Source organism: Pinus tabuliformis, chromosome J (assembly GCF_031772625.1).
Source record: "Pinus tabuliformis cultivar Carrire ecotype Pingquan chromosome J, CPIR1, whole genome shotgun sequence".
In the NCBI taxonomy this organism is placed as follows: domain Eukaryota; kingdom Viridiplantae; phylum Streptophyta; class Pinopsida; order Pinales; family Pinaceae; genus Pinus; species Pinus tabuliformis.
In genome coordinates this window covers 998,400,602-998,424,915 of record NC_142295.1, presented here as the reverse complement: position 1 = coordinate 998,424,915, position 24,314 = coordinate 998,400,602, and the positions used below count along the sequence as shown (strand labels likewise).

The 24,314-nt window shown below is 37.9% G+C and overlaps 1 protein-coding gene across 1 annotated transcript in view; it reads left to right on the top strand.

The window, feature by feature from the left end:
* LOC149230209 (uncharacterized) overlaps nucleotides 1-20,583 on the top strand; it is a 191,651-nt gene extending 171,068 nt beyond the window's left edge. The window contains exons 19-28 of the mRNA XM_089378905.1: nucleotides 16,831-16,875; nucleotides 17,006-17,034; nucleotides 17,139-17,260; nucleotides 17,512-17,559; nucleotides 17,660-17,784; nucleotides 17,868-18,271; nucleotides 18,373-19,564; nucleotides 19,670-19,729; nucleotides 19,848-19,967; nucleotides 20,071-20,583. Of these exons, the coding sequence (XP_089235031.1) occupies nucleotides 16,831-16,875; nucleotides 17,006-17,034; nucleotides 17,139-17,260; nucleotides 17,512-17,559; nucleotides 17,660-17,784; nucleotides 17,868-18,271; nucleotides 18,373-19,564; nucleotides 19,670-19,729; nucleotides 19,848-19,967; nucleotides 20,071-20,094 (2,169 nt within the window). The 3' untranslated portion in view covers nucleotides 20,095-20,583. The remainder of the gene's footprint in view (nucleotides 1-16,830; nucleotides 16,876-17,005; nucleotides 17,035-17,138; nucleotides 17,261-17,511; nucleotides 17,560-17,659; nucleotides 17,785-17,867; nucleotides 18,272-18,372; nucleotides 19,565-19,669; nucleotides 19,730-19,847; nucleotides 19,968-20,070) is intronic.
* Nucleotides 20,584-24,314: the final 3,731 nt, after the last annotated feature.

The following is a 24,314-nucleotide window of genomic DNA, read 5'->3' as shown; positions in this document are numbered from 1 at the left end:
TCCTTTTTAACCCAAACTTGATTGTACCCAGAAAAGCCATCTAGCAATGACATCATTCCAGACCCAGTTACTCTTTGCAACAAAGTTTCCATGTTTGGTAAAGGGTAATTATCCTTTTTGCATGCCAGATTAAGGTTTCTAAAATCGACACAAAGTCTTATTGAACCGTTCTTTTTCCTAACAATCACCAAATTCGAACACCATGTCGAATGCCTAGTTTGAGCGATGATCCCTGCTGAAAGCATCTTAGCAAGCTCTTTCTGGACCAAGGGGGCTAATTTCGGATTAATTTGCCTAAGTTTCTGCCGAAAGGGTTTAGCATTCTCGTCCTTTAAAGGAATAGTATGCTCCATAACATCTTCCCTATAGCCTTTTAATTCATCATAGGAAAAAGCTAAAACATCTCTATATTCATGAAGTAAATCAGTCAACTTTTTCCTTTCCTCCAAACTAGTACCTTTACCAATTTTAACTATTTTCGGATTTTCAGAAGTACCAATGTTGATTTCGAGGTACTCGCCTGGGTCCATCTTGTTTTCTTCTCTAAGCTTCGTGGCATCATGCCGATCAAAATGTTGCTCCAAGGCAACCACATTTCTAGGAGTAGGATTTATGATATGTTCATGATTCAAAGATCCATCCTCCTGAGAAATTATGCGAAAATCCTCAAACTCATCTAAACTATTGAGAAAACGAACGACTTGTTTTTCATCATTAAAAACTTGCCAATGCTCTGAGTTGTCTGGAACAGATGGTCTGAATATTACTTCCATTTTAATTTTATCGTTAATTAACTCGTCAGACAACTGGAAAGTGGTAGCAGCTACGGCAAGCTCATCCGCCAAACTATTTTGTTCTCGAGGGATTGCTTCAAGGTTAAGGGCATCGAAGTGCTCCATAGTATCCCACACAGCATTTCGATAGTTTCTTAATCTCTGATTTCTACATGTGAATTTGTTTTTAAGTTGCATGATAACCAGATCGGAATCCCCCTTGATGCTAAGCAATTTAATCCTCAAAGCTTTGGCCAATTCAAGACCCAACAATATAGCTTCGTACTCAGCGACATTGTTGGTTGCTTCAAATTCTAAACGATAGGCAAACTTTAATATGTGACCAAGGGGAGATTTAAGCACTACTCCCGCACCCTTACCATGACTAGAGAACGCACCATCGAAGTACATATACCAGACTTCATCTTTAAGATTTTTTATCTTATCATCGGGAGGAATTATGAAATTAGACATGATAGAATAGTTCCCGATGTCAGATTGCTCCCTAATTATTTCGTTATGAGGCTTCTTAGGATTTTCAACATGAAATTTCCTTTCGGGCTCTCTATTTAGCCTAACAAAACCATCACCGCTAGGAGAAGGAATCATAGCATATGACCAATTCATCTGAATGCTTCCTCCTAGATCAGAGGCCCACTTTCTAGATAACAGCATACCCCAAGCATCAGGTACATCAACGACAACGATATCCATAACAACCATGATGTCCGGGTAAACTGAAAGGTGAACTTGTAAATCCTTGATCAAACCATGTACTTCGATTTTCTTAGAATCCATAGCACATATATTATAGTAGGGTCTAGAAACTCTTAAGTTAAGCTGTTCCATGACCCTTTTAGTCATAACACAAGCAGATGCGCCTGAATCCAACATGCAGTTATTCAATTTATACCCGTTGACTAATAAGGTGATAAAGAAGGGTTGATGATCTTTGTTATCAGCATCTACGCTTTGCAGATAAATAGGAGCGTCATGGTAGTCAACCTCGCGGATCTTCTGTTGAGAAGCGTTGACTTGAGGACCCTGAATTGCCTTTAGTAACTTGTCTCTTTGGGAAGGGATCTTAGCGATCTCAGATACGGGAACCCAAATTTTAGCATTATTAAACCAACTACCCAAATCGACATCTATTCCAGAGTTTATACCAGGGTTTAAAGTTCGAGGAGGAATTTGATTTCCGCTCTGATCTTTATCCCTTCTCTGGTATGTCAAACCCCTATCTCTAGCAATTTCTAAAATTTTCTCAGGAGAGGGTTTCTCACCATATAGCCTGGCCAAAATGTCATCTTCGTTTTCAAGGTTATTTATACTAAAAGCAGATTGAGGGTTCACAACATCATAGCTCCTTTCCTTAACCTCTATCCAGTCATTCATGGGCACAGGAAACTTGCTCCCTACTACGTTTATTTGCTCACCTGTCCCAAGCATTCCATTATCCAAGAGTCTTCTGATAGTGGGACAAGAGGACTCTTCGTGAAAAGCATCGCAAGCACGACAGTAAGGAGGGGCATCATCTACCAGATTAGTAAGCGGGTTAGGGGGTCTCTGCTCACTAGATTGACCCCTTCTTTGCCAATTATTATTTCTGTTATTATTATTTCGAGGCTGAAAATTTTGCGATTGCGTTCTTTCCATCTGAATCAATCTATTCTGCAAAGTGTTTATCTCCTTATTATGATTGATTTCCATAGTTTCAATTTTTTGAAGCAATTTAAGAACAAGCTCACTTTCTGGCTCCTGGACTGCTTTTCCCTTAGGTTCCTTTAGTTTCGTAGCAGCCCTATCAAAACCTGGGATTTCAGATTTCCCAGAAGCTGCCTTGTCCTTTTCAAGCTCTATAGCTAAGGCTTGGCAATCTCGATAATCAGTGAGTTTAGCACGCCTTAACTCATAAGATGGTTCAGGACTGAAGGCATCAATGTAAAAATCTAGGAGAGTTTTATCTGTAGGTTTATAGTCTTGAGGTAATTCTCTAATAATACCATTAAACCTTCTATTAAATTCTTCAACAGTTTCATCCTCTCTCTTTTTTATCAGAGTAAGAGCTCTTACAAGATGTCTTCCCTCTCTCTTATCTCCATATTTTTCTCTAAATGAATTTATGATTGATTGTAAAGAGTTAAATGTATTTGGAGGTTTTTCTGTAAACCAGTCATAAGCATCACCTGCTAGAGTCAAGACAAAAAGAGACATCCTGACATCTTCATGATCAAAATCAGGAGATCTAGCATACTTAGCCATCCATATATTGAAATCTCGCAAGTGGGAATTAACAGTAACGGCATTATCCCCTTGAAAATTAGGCAATTTGTCTAACCCAACAGATGGAATAGCATTGGGAGATCCAGGAATGTTAGAAAAATCACAAGGGGCGTACAGACTCATGATGCTGCGCCTAACTTGACCTTTAAAGAGCAAATGAATATCGGAAAGGGCTTCTTGTCCAAGATTTGCAAGGAGTGTACGAGAAGCAAGTTTGTGTGATCGCACCCTGTAAACCTTTTCAGGATCAGGAGTGGGGTTGCACAGACTGCTTGGATGTCTTCTAGTGTACACTCTTGCAGATAATATAGGAAGTGGAGTCGCCACTTGAACAAGAAGTTAGACACAGAAAAGCTTGAAATGTAAGAACCAAGGACAGAAGAACTCTATCCCCGGCAACGGCGCCAAAAAATGTTGTCGCGCGGATTGACACGACAACGCTCAGACCGGGGGCTGTCACTCTGATCCCCGATCCCTCCGTTTAAGCCTGTCTCCCGCGGCTAAGGGGGGTAGTCCCTATGGGATGATGAAGACCAACTGTCGACCAGTTGGTTGGGAGACACGAGATACGATATAAAAGCACTTGATGGATTTAATTAATGAAGCAGACCAGTGCCTTAAAAGATGATTATGAAAACGATTACTTGTTAAATGATATAAAAATATGCACCATGAACAACAATCATATTTCAACTTCGCATCTCGACTTGAGAAAACAGATCTCAGCGTGAAAAATAATAATCCCCGAAAAATGACTGGATCTGACCAAGAAAAAATTCCAATTTTTTTTTTTTTTTTTTTTAAAAACTAAATTTAAAAAAAAAAAAAAAAAAAAAAATGAAATCTAAAAAATATAAGTCTAAAACTAAACTATTAAAAAATCTAAATAAATCTTTTTATTATTATTATTATTTTTTTTATTTTTTATTTTTTTATTAAAATTTAAATCTAAAAGAAACTAAATCTAAACTCTTTAAAATAAAAATAAAATAAAACTAAGGCTAATATATTAAAAACTAACAAAATAAATCTAAACTAAAGGAATTAATTATAATCTACCCTAATTTAAATTTAAATCCAAAATTTTAAATCTAAAATTGAATTCTAACCCAAGCCTAGACCTACGCTAATATTTTTGATTTATATATATATCATAAAACTGAATCTAAAAAAAAACTAAAAGAAATAAAATTTAAAAAAAAATGTAACTAAAACTATGCTAAGGGAGCAGAATCGATTTCAAATGACGTTGACTAAAAAAAAAAAAGGAAAGAAACAGCCCTGCGACTAAAACCACGCAACTATCATTCAAATAACCGAGATGACCAAACCTGCGTGATGGTCTGAAATTGGTTCGATTTCTCTGCAAGGAAAGTTCGATTTTCTTGATAATGACAGCGTTAAAAATGGAATTCCCGACCTGGCCGATAGCTCACGCTTCCTGATCACTGCAACCGGATCTCAGATGTTACCTGTCAGCGGCCCCAAAAAAATTTCGAATTTGATTTGCAGGGTTACCACGCCTGATGATGGATACCGTCCGCCTTTTAAATGTTTTTGAAGGCCCCACGTGAAAATATGTAACCTGACAACACATGCGTTTTCCAGTTTTTGGAAGGAAAAATGCACACACGCAATTCACAATCTCGCTTTTCCTCTACCACTGCGTTTATTGACTTGAGGGTATACACAATAGTTCGCAAGAGTTAAATCAGATTTGCTTGATCTCTGTTCTGAAACAGTGTTTCCTCCAAAGCTTAATTAAAACCCTTCGACATGGACTATATTCCTTTCAATGCACGGTTTGTGGGACTTGGTCCCTCGACAGCCAGCCCAGCAGATTGGCAGACAATCGACACAGCACAATATTTTCAAATTTTTCCCGCTCCAGAAACCCTGAAAAAATTTCTAGATTTGGTGTACCTGTAATCTGCAAAGAGGGGAGAGAAACCGCAACATAACATACGCATAAACAAAATCTGAAACCCTAGATTAATTTAATAAATGTACAGACTTGGCCCCTTACAGCCAGATTTAGCAAATAATAACAAGAATACTTCAGGTTATCAAACAAGATCCAGAAATCTCTCATGTAAATCAGACCAGAAACTTTTAGATGATTAACCCAGGGCCAAAATCAGCTAGGCTCTGCACAGAAAAGCCTGTGGGAGTCGGCTGGTTCAGCCTAGAACTTCCCCAAATGCCCACCAATATTCTCTATCAACAGGTTTTCCTGCACATCTCAAGCAACCATCAGCACAGAGAGAAGGAAAACTGCTAGATCTCAATAAATAATGGAGATATCTGCCATTATTTCAGAAACCCTAGCAGCCTTCAAACCCTAGCAGGTGAACAAGATACCTGTGCTCACACTACTCAAAAACAAGCTATGATTAATGGCTGAAAACTGAAATAATGCAGAAAATTTTAAGATCTCACAGCAATTCCAGAGAGTAACACCAGCACAATTTGGACCCCAAAGTCTTCTTTTATTAACCAGAAAATCAGATTACACGAGAGCTTTTTCAGTACTGACTCACAGATCGAATCATCTGAAAATGACTCCTAGCACCCTATTTAAAGGAAATGCTCCAACGGCTAGTTCGATTGATCCATGTAAAAATGATCTCGACCGTTGATGAGGATCAAGACATCTCTTGATCTCATCCGTCGATTTATTCAATTAATTTTTTATTATTATTTTTAAAATTTTAAAATTATTTTTTATTATTATTTTTTGAATTTTTGAATTTTTATTATTTTATTATTTATTTCATTTTTTAAATTTTTAAATTTTTAATCTTTTATTATTATTCTTTATTAAATTTTTAAATGTTTATTATTTTATTTCATTTTTTAAATGGATCATCGAATTAAGCCATTGGAAACATCACCTAGGACCTAGGACTTAGGACTCACGAGGGGATTTAAAACATTTCTCAACCCTCAGGACACATTACATCATGATTTTTTACAATTTACATCTCAAAGGGATGAACCCACTTAACACAGACCCTCATAGAACACCCAGTTCTGCGACACAACTATAATCTAGCAGACTAACATATAAGACTCTCCCAAACTTTCTGATGACGAAATCCATCCCGGCTTTGGGGTCAGGTTTGAAGGAAAACTCTGCCGATCCGTGGATCGGTGAGACAAAAAATCTTCCGGGACGTAGATTATCAACAGAAAGTTAGGTCCACCTAGGCAAATTACATACATTGACTCATGTCTGCTTAGATTATTTACAATTCATATATGCAGACTGGGTTTACAATTGAAATCCTCAAGCTGCTGATGACTGTAGGCTGGCACGGACACGTCGTTCAGGTGCTACCCCTTTCTGCCAAGAAAAGAGGGTGTACTGCATGGGAAGTTGACCAGTAGTGGTCAACAGAAGGTTCAAGCTATAATTGGAGTATAGTTTGAGGGCCTGTTAAACATACAAAAGAACTCAAAAGTAGGAAGATTGTAGCAACTATGGACGTTAAAATAACTTGAACAATGTGGTAGGCTTTTAAAAATCATGGTTAACCAAGGTATGTTGTCATAAGGTATGTGTATTTGCATAGTTGAGTAAAAGGTCTTTCTTTGATTGTGTTGAGATTTTCTATGAATATCTTGATCATAGGGTTTGTAGATTTCATCTTTGGAATCTAGGATAATGCTTGAAGTAGAAAACCCTTGTCAAGTAAGAAATCCCTAACCCTAATTTGATAGAAATCGTAGTCCTTGTCTTTTAGTGTTTGTAGTCTTACAACTATTGAAGGTCTTTTTTTTATAAAACCCTTGTTGATATTTGTAAACCCTAGTCTGGTTAGAATCACTAATATTTGGTCTATAGGAAGTCTAGGATGAATGGCAATCCCCTCTAAAGATTCCATGAATTCTCTAGTTTGTTATCTTGCTCTTGTACTTGTATACTTTTCGTGGTACTTGTCTAGCAAATATTGCAGGTACATAAAGAAATGTTGAATTTATGCAAGAGGGAGCTCTTCAATGGGAAATCCTACACGGTTTGTAAAAGAAGTAACTCAAGGTACGTATAAAGAAATCTTCTTCATATTACAAGTAGTAGTCATTTAAAAATTTGTTCTATATTACTAACTCTTTCATGTCTAGGATTTCAAATCTTAAAGATTCTTGTTAGGGTGATTAATCATTAATCTACCCTTGTTATATTATCATTTTGATCATTCTTATGAAACCCTAACCTTTATGGTTCACTGTAAAACCCTAGCCCCTTGATGCTAAGGGTATGTCGATGAAACCCTAGTCTACATAGGGTTTGTACAATGAAATTCTATCCTTGCTTAGGGTATGTTAACAATAATGTTGAAACCCTAATCCTCTTAGAGTTGTTAATAAAGAACCAATGATGAAAAGTCTATTCTTATAATATTTAGGGTTTTGGTATGGTTATGGTAAAATCCTAGCCTTTTAGGGTTTGCTGTTAGTGTCCTAATAATAAACTGAAACCTTAGATCTTTTTGATAAATTAGGGTTTGCTGCTAATAAGATGAAACCCCAAATTTTAGGGTTTATGAGCAAGACCGTTGTATTAGCTAATTTGAGGTCCTAGGAATGAAACCTTAGGTATGCATTCTTCCGTATAATTGAAACCCTAGCTTGATTAAAAGTATTGGATATCTAACTTTGATATATTGATGTTTGTGTCAAGGGTTTACCGAAGTAAGTTCTGATATGTTGATACCTTAGATATGCACATATTAGTATGCTAACTTGATTGTTGATGTCAAAAGTTGTGTTTAGGGTATAGAACAAAACCCTAATAGGAATTGATACTCTTAAGGCATGATTATATTGTTTTTGATTATTTAGATTTGTTGATAAAATCTAGGGTTTGCAACAAACCCTAGTAAAGTCTAACATGAAAAAGTATATTGTTGAAACCCTAAGTGTATAGTACTATGATTGATTGACTTGATTTGGTTGTTGATAGTTAAGAAGATGAAGTCTAGGGTTTATGAGAAAACCCTAGCAAGAATTAAAGTCTAGTATAACCTTTGTTGATTATGAACCTAACTAGGTTTAGGTATCTGATGTCTAAAGTTTGAATGCTTTGATGCTTCCATTATAATGATATGACTTTTGGCATAGTTAACTTGACGCTTCTATATATTTTTGGTTGTACTTGCTATTAAAGTCTTGCAGGTACATAAGATGTTCATGGTTGAAGATAATAATGATAAGCATGATGAAGGAAGCTATGAGAATGATGATGATCAATATGAGCTTGATACCATAAGGAAGAAATGAAGCCTTGAAAGAATGAAGTTTCTTCGAAGCTGCTAAACTCTCGAAATTGAGAGGGAACCTAGATAGAGGAAAGGGTATATATCCCCAGTTGAGAGCGAGGGCATATTATGACAGTGAATACCTTGAAGTAAGCAAAAGTACTACAAATGAATGTTCATGTTTCATGAAGTTGCAAACAAAAGACTCTAGAAGATTTGAGGATGTATTTGGTGTTGTTGAAGAAATGAAAGAAGAAGAAAGCTTCTGACAAATTGTTTATGGATAACTTTATCATGAAAGTAGCATCAGAATGATTGAGGACCCCAAAGGTTTGTGTTTACTTATATTTGAAAGTTTATTATTGATTGGGGTTTTTGTTTGTATAGGTAAATCTCTCCATAAAAAGGTTGAATACTTTAGAATCATGCTTAGATAAATGGATATATTTGATTTAGTTGATAGGGAGAGATGAAACATCTTATGGCAAGATGCTTGGGAGGACATTTGGCCGACCTATGTATTGATGTCTAGATCTTGAAGAGGGAGGGTGGCGTTGGTCATGGAGCTCCGACCTTGGATACACACCTAGATCCCTGGGTTGGTGGTAGAGCTTCAAAGCCTGATGGTACCTAGAGTGGCTAAAACTCAAGTGATTCGAGTTGACTCAACTCCCGAATTTAACCAAGATCTTTTACTTTCGTGATGTAGTTAGAATTGCATTTAAAATAGCATAAAGGAACATATATGCATGATGTAAAGAAGAAGGAACATGACAATAATCAACAACATAAAACTCAAGGAATTGATAACAGAGTTCGTCCAGGAGGGACTACGTCTCCGGGTCCCAGTGTCAAGATGGTGTAGGCTGCTGCATTAAGTGCTGTCAGTAGTGATGATGTACATAAGAGGTGACGTTGCTATCATACAGGGAAAATGCCCTCACATAGGAGTGGCTCCAAGAGATGTTCTGTTGCAGGAACTCTCATTCAAAAGGGTCTCCTATCAGTATGACCTAAACTCATGCATGATGATAATGAGCATCCCACCAATATGGCATAAAAGGGATCTCAATGCAAACATACATGGCAATACATGAGTATCCCATCAACGTAATGACAAAGGGATCTCAAACAAAACATGACGAATCATGACAACAAGTACATCCCACAAATGATTTTGTGTCACATCAAGTAGGAATCATGAAACAAGTAAGAAATAAGATCCCACATCAAACATCAAACATGGATCTATGTAGCACAATGCACCTCATAGCAAAAAGAAGTACATGAACGCATTGCATATACCTCACATCCTGGGGCCATCTGAAGAAAAGGATGTCAAACTGCTGAAGCTGGCTGTACCATCAATCTCGCGGCGTCGAATCTCATGGAAATGGCTGCTCGCACATGAATGCTAACACTTGCACTCCACTTTGAAAAGTGGCCAAAAAATGAAATGATCAAATGGAATGAACCATCAGATTTGTGGCATCGAATAGTGTAAAATTGACTGTCAAATTTCTGAATTCTGAGAAAATGAAAATCTGGGGCTTAAGGAATCTTTTAGATTTCCCCTAGATTCCTCAAAAATTCCCTCCTCTGGGTCGTCTGAAAATCTATTGCTCAAATCAAAATTTTGACTGCGCCATCAGGTTCGTGTCGCTGAGAGGTGTAAAATCGACACAAATTTTGTCCAATTTGGACAATGGCAAAATCTCGCCCTCCTGGAAATTGGCTCAGTCATGGTTTTCCCTGCCTCTTCTCTGGGCTCATGGTTCCACCTGCAAATTAATAAAAAATAATGTCTCGAAAAACGTGCTTCCCCTCCTCCTGGGCACATTGACAAATGAGTTTATATAAAATTTCGGGCAGATTTCCCAAGGAGGACCATTGGCGGATTGGTAAAGAAATCGAATTATAAGGAGGTCAGGTGGTCAAACCCCAACCCCTTCATATTAACACACCATTAGTTTTATTTTAAAACTACATTAATATTTTTGGGGTCGGGTTCGCATTGGGCAGCCCGCCCCTTAACCTCCGCTGACTGGTTGGGTGTATTAACTATGGGCGGATGTTGTATTGAATGGTTGGCGCATTGTGTTAAGTTATAGCTGAGCGCACATATTAATGGTGTGCGGCTAATATTTGTTTGGCTGTATTATGGGGTTGCTCGGTGGGGGTTGCCCCACGTGGGCCGGGCGGGTTCAATCCCTGTCGGCCTCACATTAACTCCTTTGCGTACGTTATGGTTGTTTGAGGGTGTGGGCCGGGTCCACCAGAGGTGGCTCGCCCACGCCATATCTAATATGGTTTGTGTGTTGCGGTTGACTGGGGGGTCTGGCGGGGGTCATGGCTTGTTGGCCTTTTAATAATTTTGAGATTTGTAATATAGTTTGGGGATGGTGGGGGTGGTGGCCCACCACCTCATTTATATTTTATTTTTATTTTATAAAAACACAATTTTCGAATTTGTCTAATATAGGGGATATTAGACCAATTAATGATCCGACAAATTCGCTTGCTTTCGGAGCTAGGTTTCATGCCCTGGGGTCGGTCAAATTATAGGACACTTAAACCTGGGCCACAATCCAACTTTGACCAAAACTTTGATTGGCTCGTTCTACTTCATACGAGCTCGGATCGATGAACCGTTCGCACTGTTACGAATAGAACGACAAGATCTACGCTCTAGTCCTGGTTCGAAAGCATTCTGATCACTTTTATTTTTGAGCTTCCATAAGCCCTTTTTGTCCTGTGTGTGTCTCTGGAGCCACTTGGATCAATCCTCCCCACTGAGGAGCTTTTGGTCCTCCAAAAGCATGGAAAATAATCTACAACTTCTCTGTATCTTGTCTGCATCACAAGCGTCTTGAAAAGGTCTCGCTTCCATCTCCTTCACCTTTGTTTTTCGGAGCCTTAAGCGATGAGCCGACACCTACAACCTCTGCAACCTGTAGTACATTGTTTTTGCAAATTACATGCTTGACTTTCATGACCAACTAATGACCCAAGCATCCCATACTTGCCACGAGTTTATAACACATACTCGGTGGTCAAGTTTACATCGAAATGGAAACAATACCCTAGCTACGAAAATCATATCATTGTTGCTCCAACAAGTGATGGAAAACACATCACCACTGCAACACATGATTTACAAAGATAAGGCCAAACACTATTTTTGCTTTGATAAGTGATGGAAACACAACATCACCTCCACAATTTAACATGCGACACAAACAGGACTAGACATCATTGTTGCCTAACAAGTGATGGAAAACACTTCATCACTTTTACACTTTAAAATGCAACAAATGATTTACAAAAGCATGACCATGACAAGCTGACATATCTAGAAACCATTTTTCACTTATCAATGTGAATGGGTCACCCCCCTGTGGTGGTTTTGCTTGTCGAACAATTGTTCACTTGGTTCATGCACCAACGCTTTGTCTTTAAGGCGCTGCTCTAGATGGAGCCTCCAACAAGTGGCTCTTTGATGGCCACCTTTGTTGCAATGACTGCAATACATCTTCTTCCTCCAAATCTGCTTACCATGTTTCTTTACCTATTGTTGAGAGGGTCTTTCATGCCTCCTTTTGTGTGTTGCTATTCTTTTCCAACACTTAGAAAATGTATGGTTATGTAATCCACAAAAGGTACATGTCTTTCGATTCCATGATTTATGTCCATCATTAACAACATGATTATAATTGAAATGAACATTCGAATATCGAGATTGGTTATACCTTTCCTTGTCGTCTCTGATGTCATTGTGGCGATGAGAGCTTGCCTCAGCTCTTTCCCTACAATGGAAACTACCATGGGATGATGGGGATGTGTTCCCATCATTTTCTTTCCTCGACGATTTCAACGATGTCTCGGAAGAATCTGACACCTTTGAGCATTCTCCTTTGGTGTATCTCAAGCCTGCAAATTGAGGTCTCTGCACAACCTCCAATGGTTGAGTTATGCCTTGGTTATTAACACCACGTTATTTTTCCTCCTCGTGCCTCATCTTGGTAAGGAGCCTCATGTTTGTCCCTATAATTGGGATCTCCAAATATCCAACAGAAGTCATACTATGTGAAGACGAAATCGAAAGGAAATCAACGTCTTTTGCCTCCTCTGTCGATTTGGAAAGAACTGATGAGGGCTTCTCATCATCTATTGTTGGTGGTTCGCTAGCTGTCTCGGCGCATTCCCCATCTTCCTTTCCGACATACCCAAGTCCTGCCTGACGGGGTAATTCTTCTACTTTGATGGGGTTGACAATGCCTTGGCCATTAATGCCCAAGCCTTTTCCTTCATAACCCATTTTCTTCAACAGTTTGGAGCCAATTCCTGTGGTATGATTTTCAAAAACAACGAAATCATCATCAGGACACATACATGAATTCAGAGAATTACTTTTTACCTCACATGGGTCACACTGCAGCTTTTCCAAGGCCTCGTCCTTAGCTTGCAGCTGTTGTAGCAAACTTTGTTTTTCCTCTTTCTCTTCTTGTAGATGCATCTTCAATTCAACGTTCTCTGTTTGAAGGTTTTGGTTGTTGTGCTTTAGTTCTTCCAGGGCCTCTTCCATGGCTCGCAACTGAAGCTGCAATCGCTCCTTTTCCTCTGTCTCTTTTTGTAGAGATTCATACATTATTTCCACCCTTTGGGAAATTTTGAGCATGGTCTCATACATCGCTTTTTCATCCTTTGTCGCTGCACATTCCATTGTTCACACTTGCAATTCACATCCACGTAAAGACCGCTCTGATACCAAACTTGATCCGAGTTGACTCAACTCCCGGATTTAACCAAGATATTTTACTTTCGTGATGTTGTTAGAATTGCATTTAAAATAGCATAAAGGAACATATATGCATGCTGTAAAGAAGAAGGAACATGACAAGAATCAACAACATAAAACTCAAGACGTTGATAACGGAGTTTGTCCAGGAGGGACTACGTCTTCGGGCCCCAGTGTCAAGATGGTGTAGGCCGCTGCATTAAGTGTTGTCAATAGTGATGATGTACATAAGAGGTGATGTTGCTATCATATAGGGAAAATGCCCTCACGTAGGAGCGGCTCCAACGGATATTCCGTTGCAGGAACTCTCATTCAAAAAGGACTCCTATCAGTGTGACCTAAACTCATGCATGATGATAATGAGCATCTCGCCAATATGGCATAAAAGGGATCTCAATGCAAACATACATGGCGGCACATGAGTATCCCATCAACGTAACGACAAAGGGATCTCAAACAAAACATGATGAATCATGACAACAAGTACATCCCACAAATGATTCCGCGTCACATCAAGCAAGAATCATGAAACAAGTAAGAAACAAGATCCCACATCAAACATCAAACAAGGATCTGTGCAACACAATGCATCTCATAGCAAAAAGAAGTACATGAACACACTGCATATACCTCACATCTTGGGGCCATCTGAAGAAAATGATGTCAAACTGCTGACGCTGGCCATACCATCAATCTCGCGGCGTCGAATCTCATGGAAATGGCTGCTCCCACGTGAATGTTGACACCTGCACTCCACTTTGAAAAGTGGTCAAAAAATGAAATGATCAAATGGAAAATCTGAATGCACCATCATATTTGTGGCGTCGAATAGTGTAAAATTGACTGTCAAATTTCTGAATTCTGAGAAAATGAAAATTTGGGGCTTAAAACCTAGATTCCTCAAAGATTCCCTCCTCTGGGTCGTCTGAAAATTTGCTGCTCAGATCGAAATTTTGACTGTGCCATTAGGTTCGTGTCACTGAGAGGTGTAAGATCGACATAAAATTTGTCCAATTTGGACAATGGAAAAATCTCGCCCTCCTGGAAATTGGCTCAGTCATGGTTCTGTGTGCCTCTTCTTTGGGCTCATGGTTCCACCTGCAAATTAATAAAAAAATAATGTCTCGAAAAACACGCTCCCCCTCCTCCTGGGCGCACTGACAAATGAATTTATGTAAAATTTCGGGCGGATGTCCCAAGGAGGACCATTGGCAGATTGGTAAGGAAATTGAATTATGAGGAGGTCGGGTGGTCAAACCTCGACCCCGCCATATTAACACACCATTAGTTTTATTTTAAAACTGCATTAATATTTTTGGGGTCAGGTCTGCATTGGGCGGCCCGCCCCTTAACCTCCGCTGACTGGTTGGGTGTATTAACTATGGGCGGATGTTGTATTGAATCGTTGACACGTTGTGTTAAGTCACAACCGAGCACACATATTAATGGTTGCGGTTAAAATTTGTTTCGCTGTATTATGGGTCCGCTCGGTGGGGGCAGGCCCACATGGGCTGGGCAGGTTCAATCCCTGCCGGCCCCGCATTAACTCCTTTGCGTACGTTATGGTGGTTTGGGGGTGTGGGCTGGGTCCATCGGAGGTGGTCCGCCCACCCCATATGTAATATGGTTTATGTGTTGCGGTTGACTGGGGGGTCCAACGGGGTCATGGCCGTCGGCCCATTTTAAAGATATTATGTTATATGGTGCAGTTCGGCCGGCGGGGGTCATGGCCCATCAGCCTTTTAATAATTTTGAAATTTGTAATATAGTTTGGGGGTGGCGGGGGTGGTGGCCCGCCACCTCATTTATATATATATTTTTTTGATTTTTATTTTATAAAAACAAATTTTTCGAATGTCTAATATAGTGGATATTAGACAAATTAATGATCCAACAATTTCACCTGCATTTGGGAGCTAGGTTTCATGCCTCGAGGTCGGTCAAATCGTAGCACACCTAAACCTGGCCCACAATCCAACTTTGACCAAAACTTTGACTGGCTCGTTCTCTCTCATACGAGCTCGGATTGACGAACCGTTCACATCGTTACGATCAGGACGACAAGATCTACGCTCTGGTCCTAGTTCAAAAGCATTTTGATCACTTTTATTTTTGAGCTTCCATAAGCCCTCTGTGTCTTGTGTGTGTCTCTGGAGCCACCTGGATCATCGAGTCCCCTTAGTCCCACCCAGATAGAATACCCTGGTCAAGTATCTAGTCCATAGCACTGTCCTAGTTTGGGAGTCGTGCCCACCCACAAGGTTTCAAACCAGTGACTTTGACACAAGGAGTACCTTTAACAATACATCGTGTCACTGTCTATTCTATGCCTTGTGGGCTTAATAAAAAGGACGACATGGCGGTGGGCTTTGATACAGTTATGTGTGCACACTATACAGGTCACAAGATCATTTTACATAATGTCTCTAGGTGCAACCACATGTTCAACCATTACCTCAAGGTGCTTCCATGGCTCCATGCTAGGACCTTAGGGGAATATGAACTTTGCCAATGTTGAAAACTCCTCACTTTCCACCATTGGACCCAACACCTTTGGGCCAACTCATTTTATTTTAATCTCAAAGTTATTAAATATTTATCTGGTTGACCTGACTCTGACTGGTTTTACTGGGCCTGGACAGGTCTACCTGGTTCCAGACCAAACCGACTTGGTATGGTAAAAGCAAGTCAGTTTAGGCGTTTATTCTATTTAAACCGGTGATTCCTTGTCAACTTGGGTTGGTTGTGTAACTATGGTAAAAACTCCACTGTCAAGCCTACAATATATTCTGACATGTGAGAAGCCATATGAAGACTACATTTATTTTACAAAACTGGTTGATTCACTCGTTCAGAGAGGATATGAACTGACGAAGGACAAGTTCCATACATGTGACTGCTAGATGAGTTTCACATGTTCACTTGTCTGTCCCTCAATTGTCAATATGTACGTGTTATATCTTCAGTAGCATCACCCTGCTCCTTCATGAGATGGTTCACTTCTGGCAGAAAGCAGTCATAGACAGTTATCCCTGCATTGCTAGTTCAACCTTGCCCATTTTGTTTTTGTTGGGCTCGCTAGGATTAAATGTTGACTATATATATATATATATATATATATCCAGTTCTTATGGATATTTAATACCTGCATTGCTTATTCATTATTGGACCTTTTATAGTCCCATTGGACATTTATGGTCAACAGCGGAATTTCATAGTTATATTGAATTAAATTAATATTAGAAATAAAATTATTTTGTTCTAGCATTGCATTTATGTTTTCCACGTAATCCATGCATGGGAAACCCTCAGTGACTTCACTGCTGTTGATGGATGGTAACCAGGGTAAACTGTTAGCATAGAGTATTATGCCTGACCTGGCAGGCAAAGTGAGTATTAACATATCACATATAGCCAGCCTGGGGACTTGATCTGGAAACCTCTTATTTCAATTCACAGCACTTATCCACTTAAGCTAACCCACTGAGCTTTGTTCTAGCTTTACATGTCAAAGCTGCCCAAATATTTCCAGCACTGGGCATTTCTCTAGTTTCACAGAATGGCTTGCTACATGATCATCACTATAACATAGGAAGGGGTTTCCTACGAAATTGATCCTGTCATTGCAATTGTGTAAATTTGCTTTTTATTCAAGGTTTTAACTGACGTGTAGAAAACTCATGTGCTCTTATGCTAAGGATCTATCTTTGTCCAGGTCTCGGAGGGAATAGATTTTTCAGATGAAAATGCGAGGGCTGTTGTATCCTTCCGAACATGTATTGAGAAATTTAATAGAGTTGCTACTCAGGCTAGCTCTTTCAGGAAAGAAAGTAAAATAGAGTATAATCCATGCTTGAATCTTTATTTTGAAATGCCTTAACGAAGAGTAGGTTGTGGTTGGCATTCCGTTTCCGAACAAGTAAGGCCTCTCATCATAATCTTTTCTCCCATTTTATAGAAGCAGTGCCCTAGCTACATATTTCATATGCCACTTATGACAATGTTATAAATTGCTGTCAACAGGAAAGATATCCAAGTTGAATTAAAGAAAAGATATAACAATATCTACAAATCTTCCAAGAACCTTCTTAGTGGAGATCAATGGTACTGTCACCAAGCATTTCGTGCATTAAATCAGGCCGTGGGTAAGTCTTTAAGCGTACTATTATTCACTGATACAAATAAAGAAGGCATTTACATCATGGTCCCTACTTTTAAATTCAAATACTCTACCAGTCATTTTGCAAAGTGTACTTGCTTATTCTTACTGTTATATTATTATTTGTTTTCTATATGGTTTATGACTTTTATAGTTTTTCTTGATTGTGATGTAAAAGGATCTGGTTAATTAATGTTTACTAGTTTCCAGGATTGAACTAATTCCTCATTGTGGCAGGTCGTTGCATTCGGCACCGTCTTGATTTTGGTGCAATCATTCTACTGGGTAAATATGTTTTTCATCCGACACAAAAGCATTTGGAACTTCGTGTTTGACATTGCAGCATTGGAAGGGTTCTGAACTTAACAACGGTCTCTTATTTCAGATGAACGTTTCAAAAAATCTGGTAATTTAGAGTACATGTCTAAGTGGATGCGAAATTCTATCAGGCAGTTCGACAACTTTGAGCAATCCCTTGAAGGGTTACACAATTTTTTTATTAAAGTTGAGGTAAAGGTGTGATCTATATTACTTGTTTGTTAAAATGTTTTGCTTATGAAGAGACCAATGCCTAATTTCTGACATTTAATCAGGATCAAAAAGCAGAATTTGATGCTGAGATCAGTAATCTAATAACTAGAACTTGTGTGATCGATGATTCTGATACTGTCACATGTAAAGAAAACATCTCTGCTTCAAAAATGAATACCACTAATAAAGGGGTTACAAAAAAGGCAAACCGTAAAATGCAGGACTTCTACAGACAAATTGATCAGGAAAATAATATAACACAGGAAGTCACGAGTGCTAGTCAGTCAATGACAAAAAATGATCCTTCGGGTGATTTTAAGATGGACACAAATAAAGATATGTCGACTTCCACATTAAATATCATTAATGACATTCAGAATAAGCCAGCAATTCAGAGAAAAGTGGACGCTTCTTTTAGTGCCGAAGATCATGCAGATTCAGCACAAAATATTCACACATATTCCAAGTAGGTTATCAATTTCATTTTGCATGGTGCTTTCCAATTATACGTTGTAGTGGTAGTAACTTCCAATGTTGAATTCCTCGGTTCTATTTCTTGATGACCAGATACTTTGCACGATCTCCTTTGCGGGAGACAAGTGATATTCAAGGTTCTGTTTTAACAGATAATAGAGAGAACACGTCGACAAAGATTGATTCTTCTAGTGCCAGTCTCTTATCACAGGCTGAGATTGAAATTGGGCATCACTGTTCGGACCAGAATCTTTGTGATATCGAAACACCAGCACGAACAGCAGTTGCTATTGGGTCAGGCCAACTTTCACATGGTTCACCAGATTTGGGAAATAATTCTGGTGGATTTTTTGGTAGCGAAAGATTGAATCCTTTGAATTCAACACCAGTAAGACGTTCAGAAAGTAGTTTATTCTCAAAACAATATTTGTCAAATTCCGTAGGTATGAGCGGGAATTCCTTGTGCAGGAAAAGGAGGAGTCCGATCAAGATTCAGTTGGACGATGACATGAAAACAATGCTTTTCGTCCAGCCAACAGAAAGAAATGATTTAGACCAACAATGTAAAACAGAATGTGGTACGACTCCAGAAAATAAGATGTTGCAATGTCAGAAGCTTGGGAATGCATGCTCGGAAGAGAGTGTGCCAATATCCATTTGCAATCAATCTGTATCTAAGTTGGTCCCTAACTCAACTACTCGGTCGTCTGTGATTGAGGGTGTGAATGGAAGTGGTAATAGGTATGGAGTTTTATTGCAAAGTCAAAGCATGGAATCGTCAATGTTGCAAGCTCAGAATCTACAGTCAGATACCTCAACTTGTTTGTTAGAACATCATTCTGAGAGTACAAGTTCACCCAACACAAATACGACTGAAAAGATCTGTCTCGTATCATGTTCCTACTGTGGTAACTCTTTTGGCTTGCCTGAAAAGCAGTTCCTTGTAAGTTGTATTGTAACTTCATTGTCAAAATCTCATTTTAACATTTTGGAAAACAGAAACCAAGAATGTCTTCCTATTGGAGACAATATTCAAGACAGAACCGCTAGGACTCCTGTTATAATCTCAGACATTAAATGTTTGAATCAACATTTCTCAAGAACTGACCCATCTCAGGATTCATTGACTAGTAGCAAAGCAGATAATCAAAAGAAAAGCATATGGGTAGAGGAGGATGGTTGTGTGTTCAGGGCCTTATTCTGTCCTCAGTGTCAAGCTTCTAATGCTTGTGTGGGTGTTCATGTCATGGCCACTGATGTATCCAATATATCTTTGCTTGATAAGGTAATTTGAATAGTCCTCCTATTCTAGATAATATTCTGTTCTAAATGAATTCATGATGTACTTAATGGGAATCATTTCAATGGCACCTGGTGTCATGGTTTGCAGGTTGTTTTCTTCAGAAATCATGTGAAAGTAGTTGATGCTGAACTTGTAGCACAGAGAGAGGTCTGTTATTTCCCACTACCATTTGACCAATAAAAACTAAATAATATCTGTATTGATTATGTAATCAGTCTTTCATTTATGAAGGTTTTATTTAAAGCTCCTATGAATGGTCATCTAGGTCCATGAGCATGGAATCAAATCTGATACTAGCAAGGGCTTGAATATTTCGTCAATTGAGGACTACTCATATGGCTTCAATATAAAGAGACCAAGATGTATGGCTGTATCCAAAACAAAGGTATTTAGAACACTTTTATTGGGCTTCTTGTCCAAACATCTTGGGATTTCTTGTACTCTTTTTTATCTTATTCATTATTTTGTTCTTTGTTTCCACATTGCAGTTAAGGCTTCCAAAGAAAGAATAGTTTTCGAAGAAGACTCAAACCTCAAAGGAAAGAACGCTGGTGCATGCTGTGCTGATTTGTTGCCATCTTCCTTGTTCTTTGCTGTGATTGGAGTTTCCAACAAGGAGCGACTGCATGTATCAATGCATCGGTGCATTTGTTTCACATGGAAGAGGTCTTACTGATGTAATGAATGCATTGCTGTCCTGATTGCCTACCTTTACCTGTCTGGCAGGTGCTTGATTTGCACGTTTATTGTTATAATATTTCTTATCAAATAATATGGCAAGTCATTGCAGTCATTCGTTCTGATATGCCACCCCATTCAAGGCTTGTAACCTCAGTACATTCTCGCTTGCCAAGAAAAATGTCACTGATGGTAATAGCATCATGGTTTTAGAGTGAGCCATTTTGTATATAATCAGTTACATCCCATTGGATGCTTGAATGCAAGTTCGTTCTTGCTTTGCAAGTGAAATATCATTCAGGTTTAGCATTATCAATCATCTGAGCCATCTAGTAATTATCTTTCAGTTTTTGTCTGTGTTCCCTATGCAGGAGATTTGAATTCATGTCATGAATTGTTCCATTGGGTGTCAGGGTTCCTTTTGTTTATAGGGATATTAATCTATTTACGATGTCTACATATAGTTAAACAATTCTATGGAAGACTGCATTTTTTTTGGTTGTTTCCTTTGTTTGGCTTATTTTCATCAATCCAGATTTTTTAAATTTAGAATAGTGTTTGCTTTAAATTTTATAGTTTTATGTTATCACGTTAGTTCATATATTATGTCTCTCTTACCTGGATATAATTTCTAATGTTCAACCAAATTTCCGGTACCTGAATATAATTTCCAATGTTCCACCAAATTTCCAAGATCGGGGGATGCAGGAACAAGAAGACATAGGGAAGGACATGTGGGAGCACCACCAAATTTTAGAGAAATTATATATATATATATATATATGTAGACATGATTGTAATTCAAATTTAATTATAAAATACATCTATTATTCATCATAAATGATTCAATTAAATAGAAATGTTAAAATATTGTGTATTATAAATATGATTCGGATTCAAATTCAATAATAAAATACATTCAATCGTACATCATAAATGATTCAATGAAATAGAAATAATAAAATATTGTATAAATTGATTTAAATTAGTAGATATTAAAATCTAAAGATTGGGATAGTAAATTGAAATTACTCAAACTAAAAAATAGTAAAAAGGCACATGTCAAAGCCTTGGTATGAGGTCATCAATATTTAGAGACAAGACTAAACTAAAAATGGACAATGAACCAATGTTATTAGAATTGGTGATTGAACCAATTGATCCCAAAACTGGGAATTAGAAAAAAATGCTACACCAAAAAACTGGTCGACAAATATTCAAATTTTCTAATATATAGAGCATGGGTGCATAAAACCAAGCAATCCATATTTGAATTAAAAATACATTAACAAAGAGGTTCTATATGGCTTCTATAGCCCAAAAAAAATCATGCTACAAAAATATATATATATCATCAAAATCATTGTGTATATAGTGATCATCATCAACATCACCCTCTAACCATTAACATAAGTGAGAAAAAGCATAACATGTAAAGTTGAGATTTTCTTTGAGTGATAGGTACGGTGTTAGTAGGGTCATGATAGAGTTCAATAATCAATGCTGTCAACATTGAGGTACATAGAGGACTTGGTGCTCTTAATTAAATGCTAGCTCCATACCCTCGTACATGATCAAATCAAATGGAAATGTTGCAATCCCCTCAATCCTGCAATCTTGAAAATTGTTAAGTTTGTTGGATTTTGAGTGAGATTTAAAATTATACTTTCTCTGTATGAAATCTAATGAGGCCAAAACCACTCTCAAACATCTTGAGGCAATTAATAGTAATGCTAAAAATTAAAGTAAAATTATCAGAAATTTAAAATTACCATTAATTACATACCATTAGTAGGGCCCTAGGGTTGAATATTAGGATTTCCCACTTAGAAGTTATTGTTTTCTAACAAAATTTAGGAGGATGCCTAATGCTTTTGAGGGGGGATGTCCACAAGCACCCCTTTTGGGGAAACATTCCCTTTTGTGTGTCCTTGAATTTCCCCCCAAAAAGGAGATGTGGGAAAACATTTTCGTAGGTGTCCCTTTGTCTTGGGAGAGGGAAATATTTGGAGCATGGCCCCTACCTTGGGGGACATGTCCTCATGGAACATTGGTAATTTCAATGTTGTAGGCTCTTTACCCTTTTCAAGCTAGCTGAAGCACTCATTATGGAGATATTTTTTACAAAGACATTAGGGTAAGATGCATATAAGCTAGCAATGAGTCATAGGTAATCTTTGTTTTAATTTCTTTGTTGTTGAGGTGCATGAAAAAGGAACAACCTCAAAGGACTTGTGTTTCCTTTTGTAAAATAAAACTATATTGATTTGGAAAATGTATAATTGTAATACAATAAAAGCATGGAAAATATCAACACAACATTAAGTTATTATTCACAATAAAAAATGTGGAAAATATCAACACAACATTAAGTTATAGATCACAATAAAAACGTGGAAAATATCAACACAACATTAAGTTATTATTTACAAACTTGTCTATTGGGGTTTGTCAGGACTTGCAATCGCCTTCTCATGATGCTTAGGAAGTAGGTCAAAGTGCTATTTCTTAAGGGTCACGAGAAGGTAATTATAGAGACCAATATGGGAATTTTTTTTTTCAGCTTTGCATTGCATAAGGTTGCTTACGCCTTCCTTTAATTGAATCTAAGTTGTCCTTATGCCTTGGCTTAGGGTAACATGGTAGGTACACTTAGATTGAGATACCAAGATTAGCTAAGACAAAGATTGACTTAGTAGGTGTTTTTCCCATACAAGGCTAGAAAACATTAGCTTATATCTTTGGATCTGAGTCCAAAGATGAGACCAAATCACTGCAATTAGGATAAATCGTAAAAGCTTCTCACTCTTGTTTTCAAAGGTGGACAAAGCAGATGACCTGAAGCAGGAAAGTGAAATAGTTTCATGTAGACCTAACCATGCTATTTTTTAGGAAACCATTAGAGAAATTTTGAGGTCTAAAATGGGCATCTTAAGGAATATTTTAAAATGATAGTGGAAATACTAAAATAATATTATATTACCTCATCAAGTTTTGGAGGGAAAAAAGATTAAAAAAAAACTATTTTTTCAACTCATATTTTCGACTTGTCTCCTTACGATTTTACTCAATTTTCGAGCGGGAGCACTTGTTGGATGTGGAATTTAATTTTTCATCCAAGGAGTATCCATGATGCATACTTTCAATGGAACCCACTACATAAAAGATGTGAAATACATGAAAAGCGTGAAAAAGTAGTTTTTGTTTGTTTGTTTGTTTGTTTTAAATCTCTTTTACCTTTTTACTCCAAAAATGGTGAATCATTTGCCATGGTTGACATCATTATATTAAATCCTATTAGTTGTTATAAAGTTGTTTTTTTTGTACATTTTTGTACATATTGGTTCATTGTCATTAACATCTTTATTTTTTTATCACTGCCAAAGTTGATTACATGGGTAGTAATTGAAGTAATAAATATAGAAAGATGTGGAAAAATGCAAATGGCTAAAAATGTGTTTTCAATTGTTATAGTTATCATGCAACTCATTTTGATGATACAGATACATAGAACATGGCAGATGAACATAGGAAAAGTGGAGAGGCAAAGCCCACACTGTGTCTGAGTAAGAACCCTTTTGAGGTCCAAGGGTCTCTTAGTGAGGAGGAATGATCAAGGAGGATCCTGAAAATTCCTAAAATTCAAAGGTCCTAGAAGTTGATAGAAACAACTCCAAGTCGACGAGCTCGATGAGACGATTCCAACGCAGCTTGAATCACATAGAATGGAGCCCATATGCAAAAGTTATGGTAGTATGAAGTTCAGGTCAAACAATAAAAGAGGGTCTACAAGGTAGCCAGGTGGCAACACTAGGAAACGCCACATGGAACTGTTCAAATATTGAGGTGGAAATTCCATGCAATGACACGGAAGTGACACATGTCATCCATAGGGTGATGTGGCAAGGTTTGGGGTTGACGTGGTATAAGAGGTGGTGTGACATCGCTGACACATGACAAGGCCAAGAGTTGACGTGGCAAGCAGAGCAATGGATGTGTGGCAAGTTTGATATTGACTGGGTTATATATGGACTAGTGAAAGGTTACTAGGTGG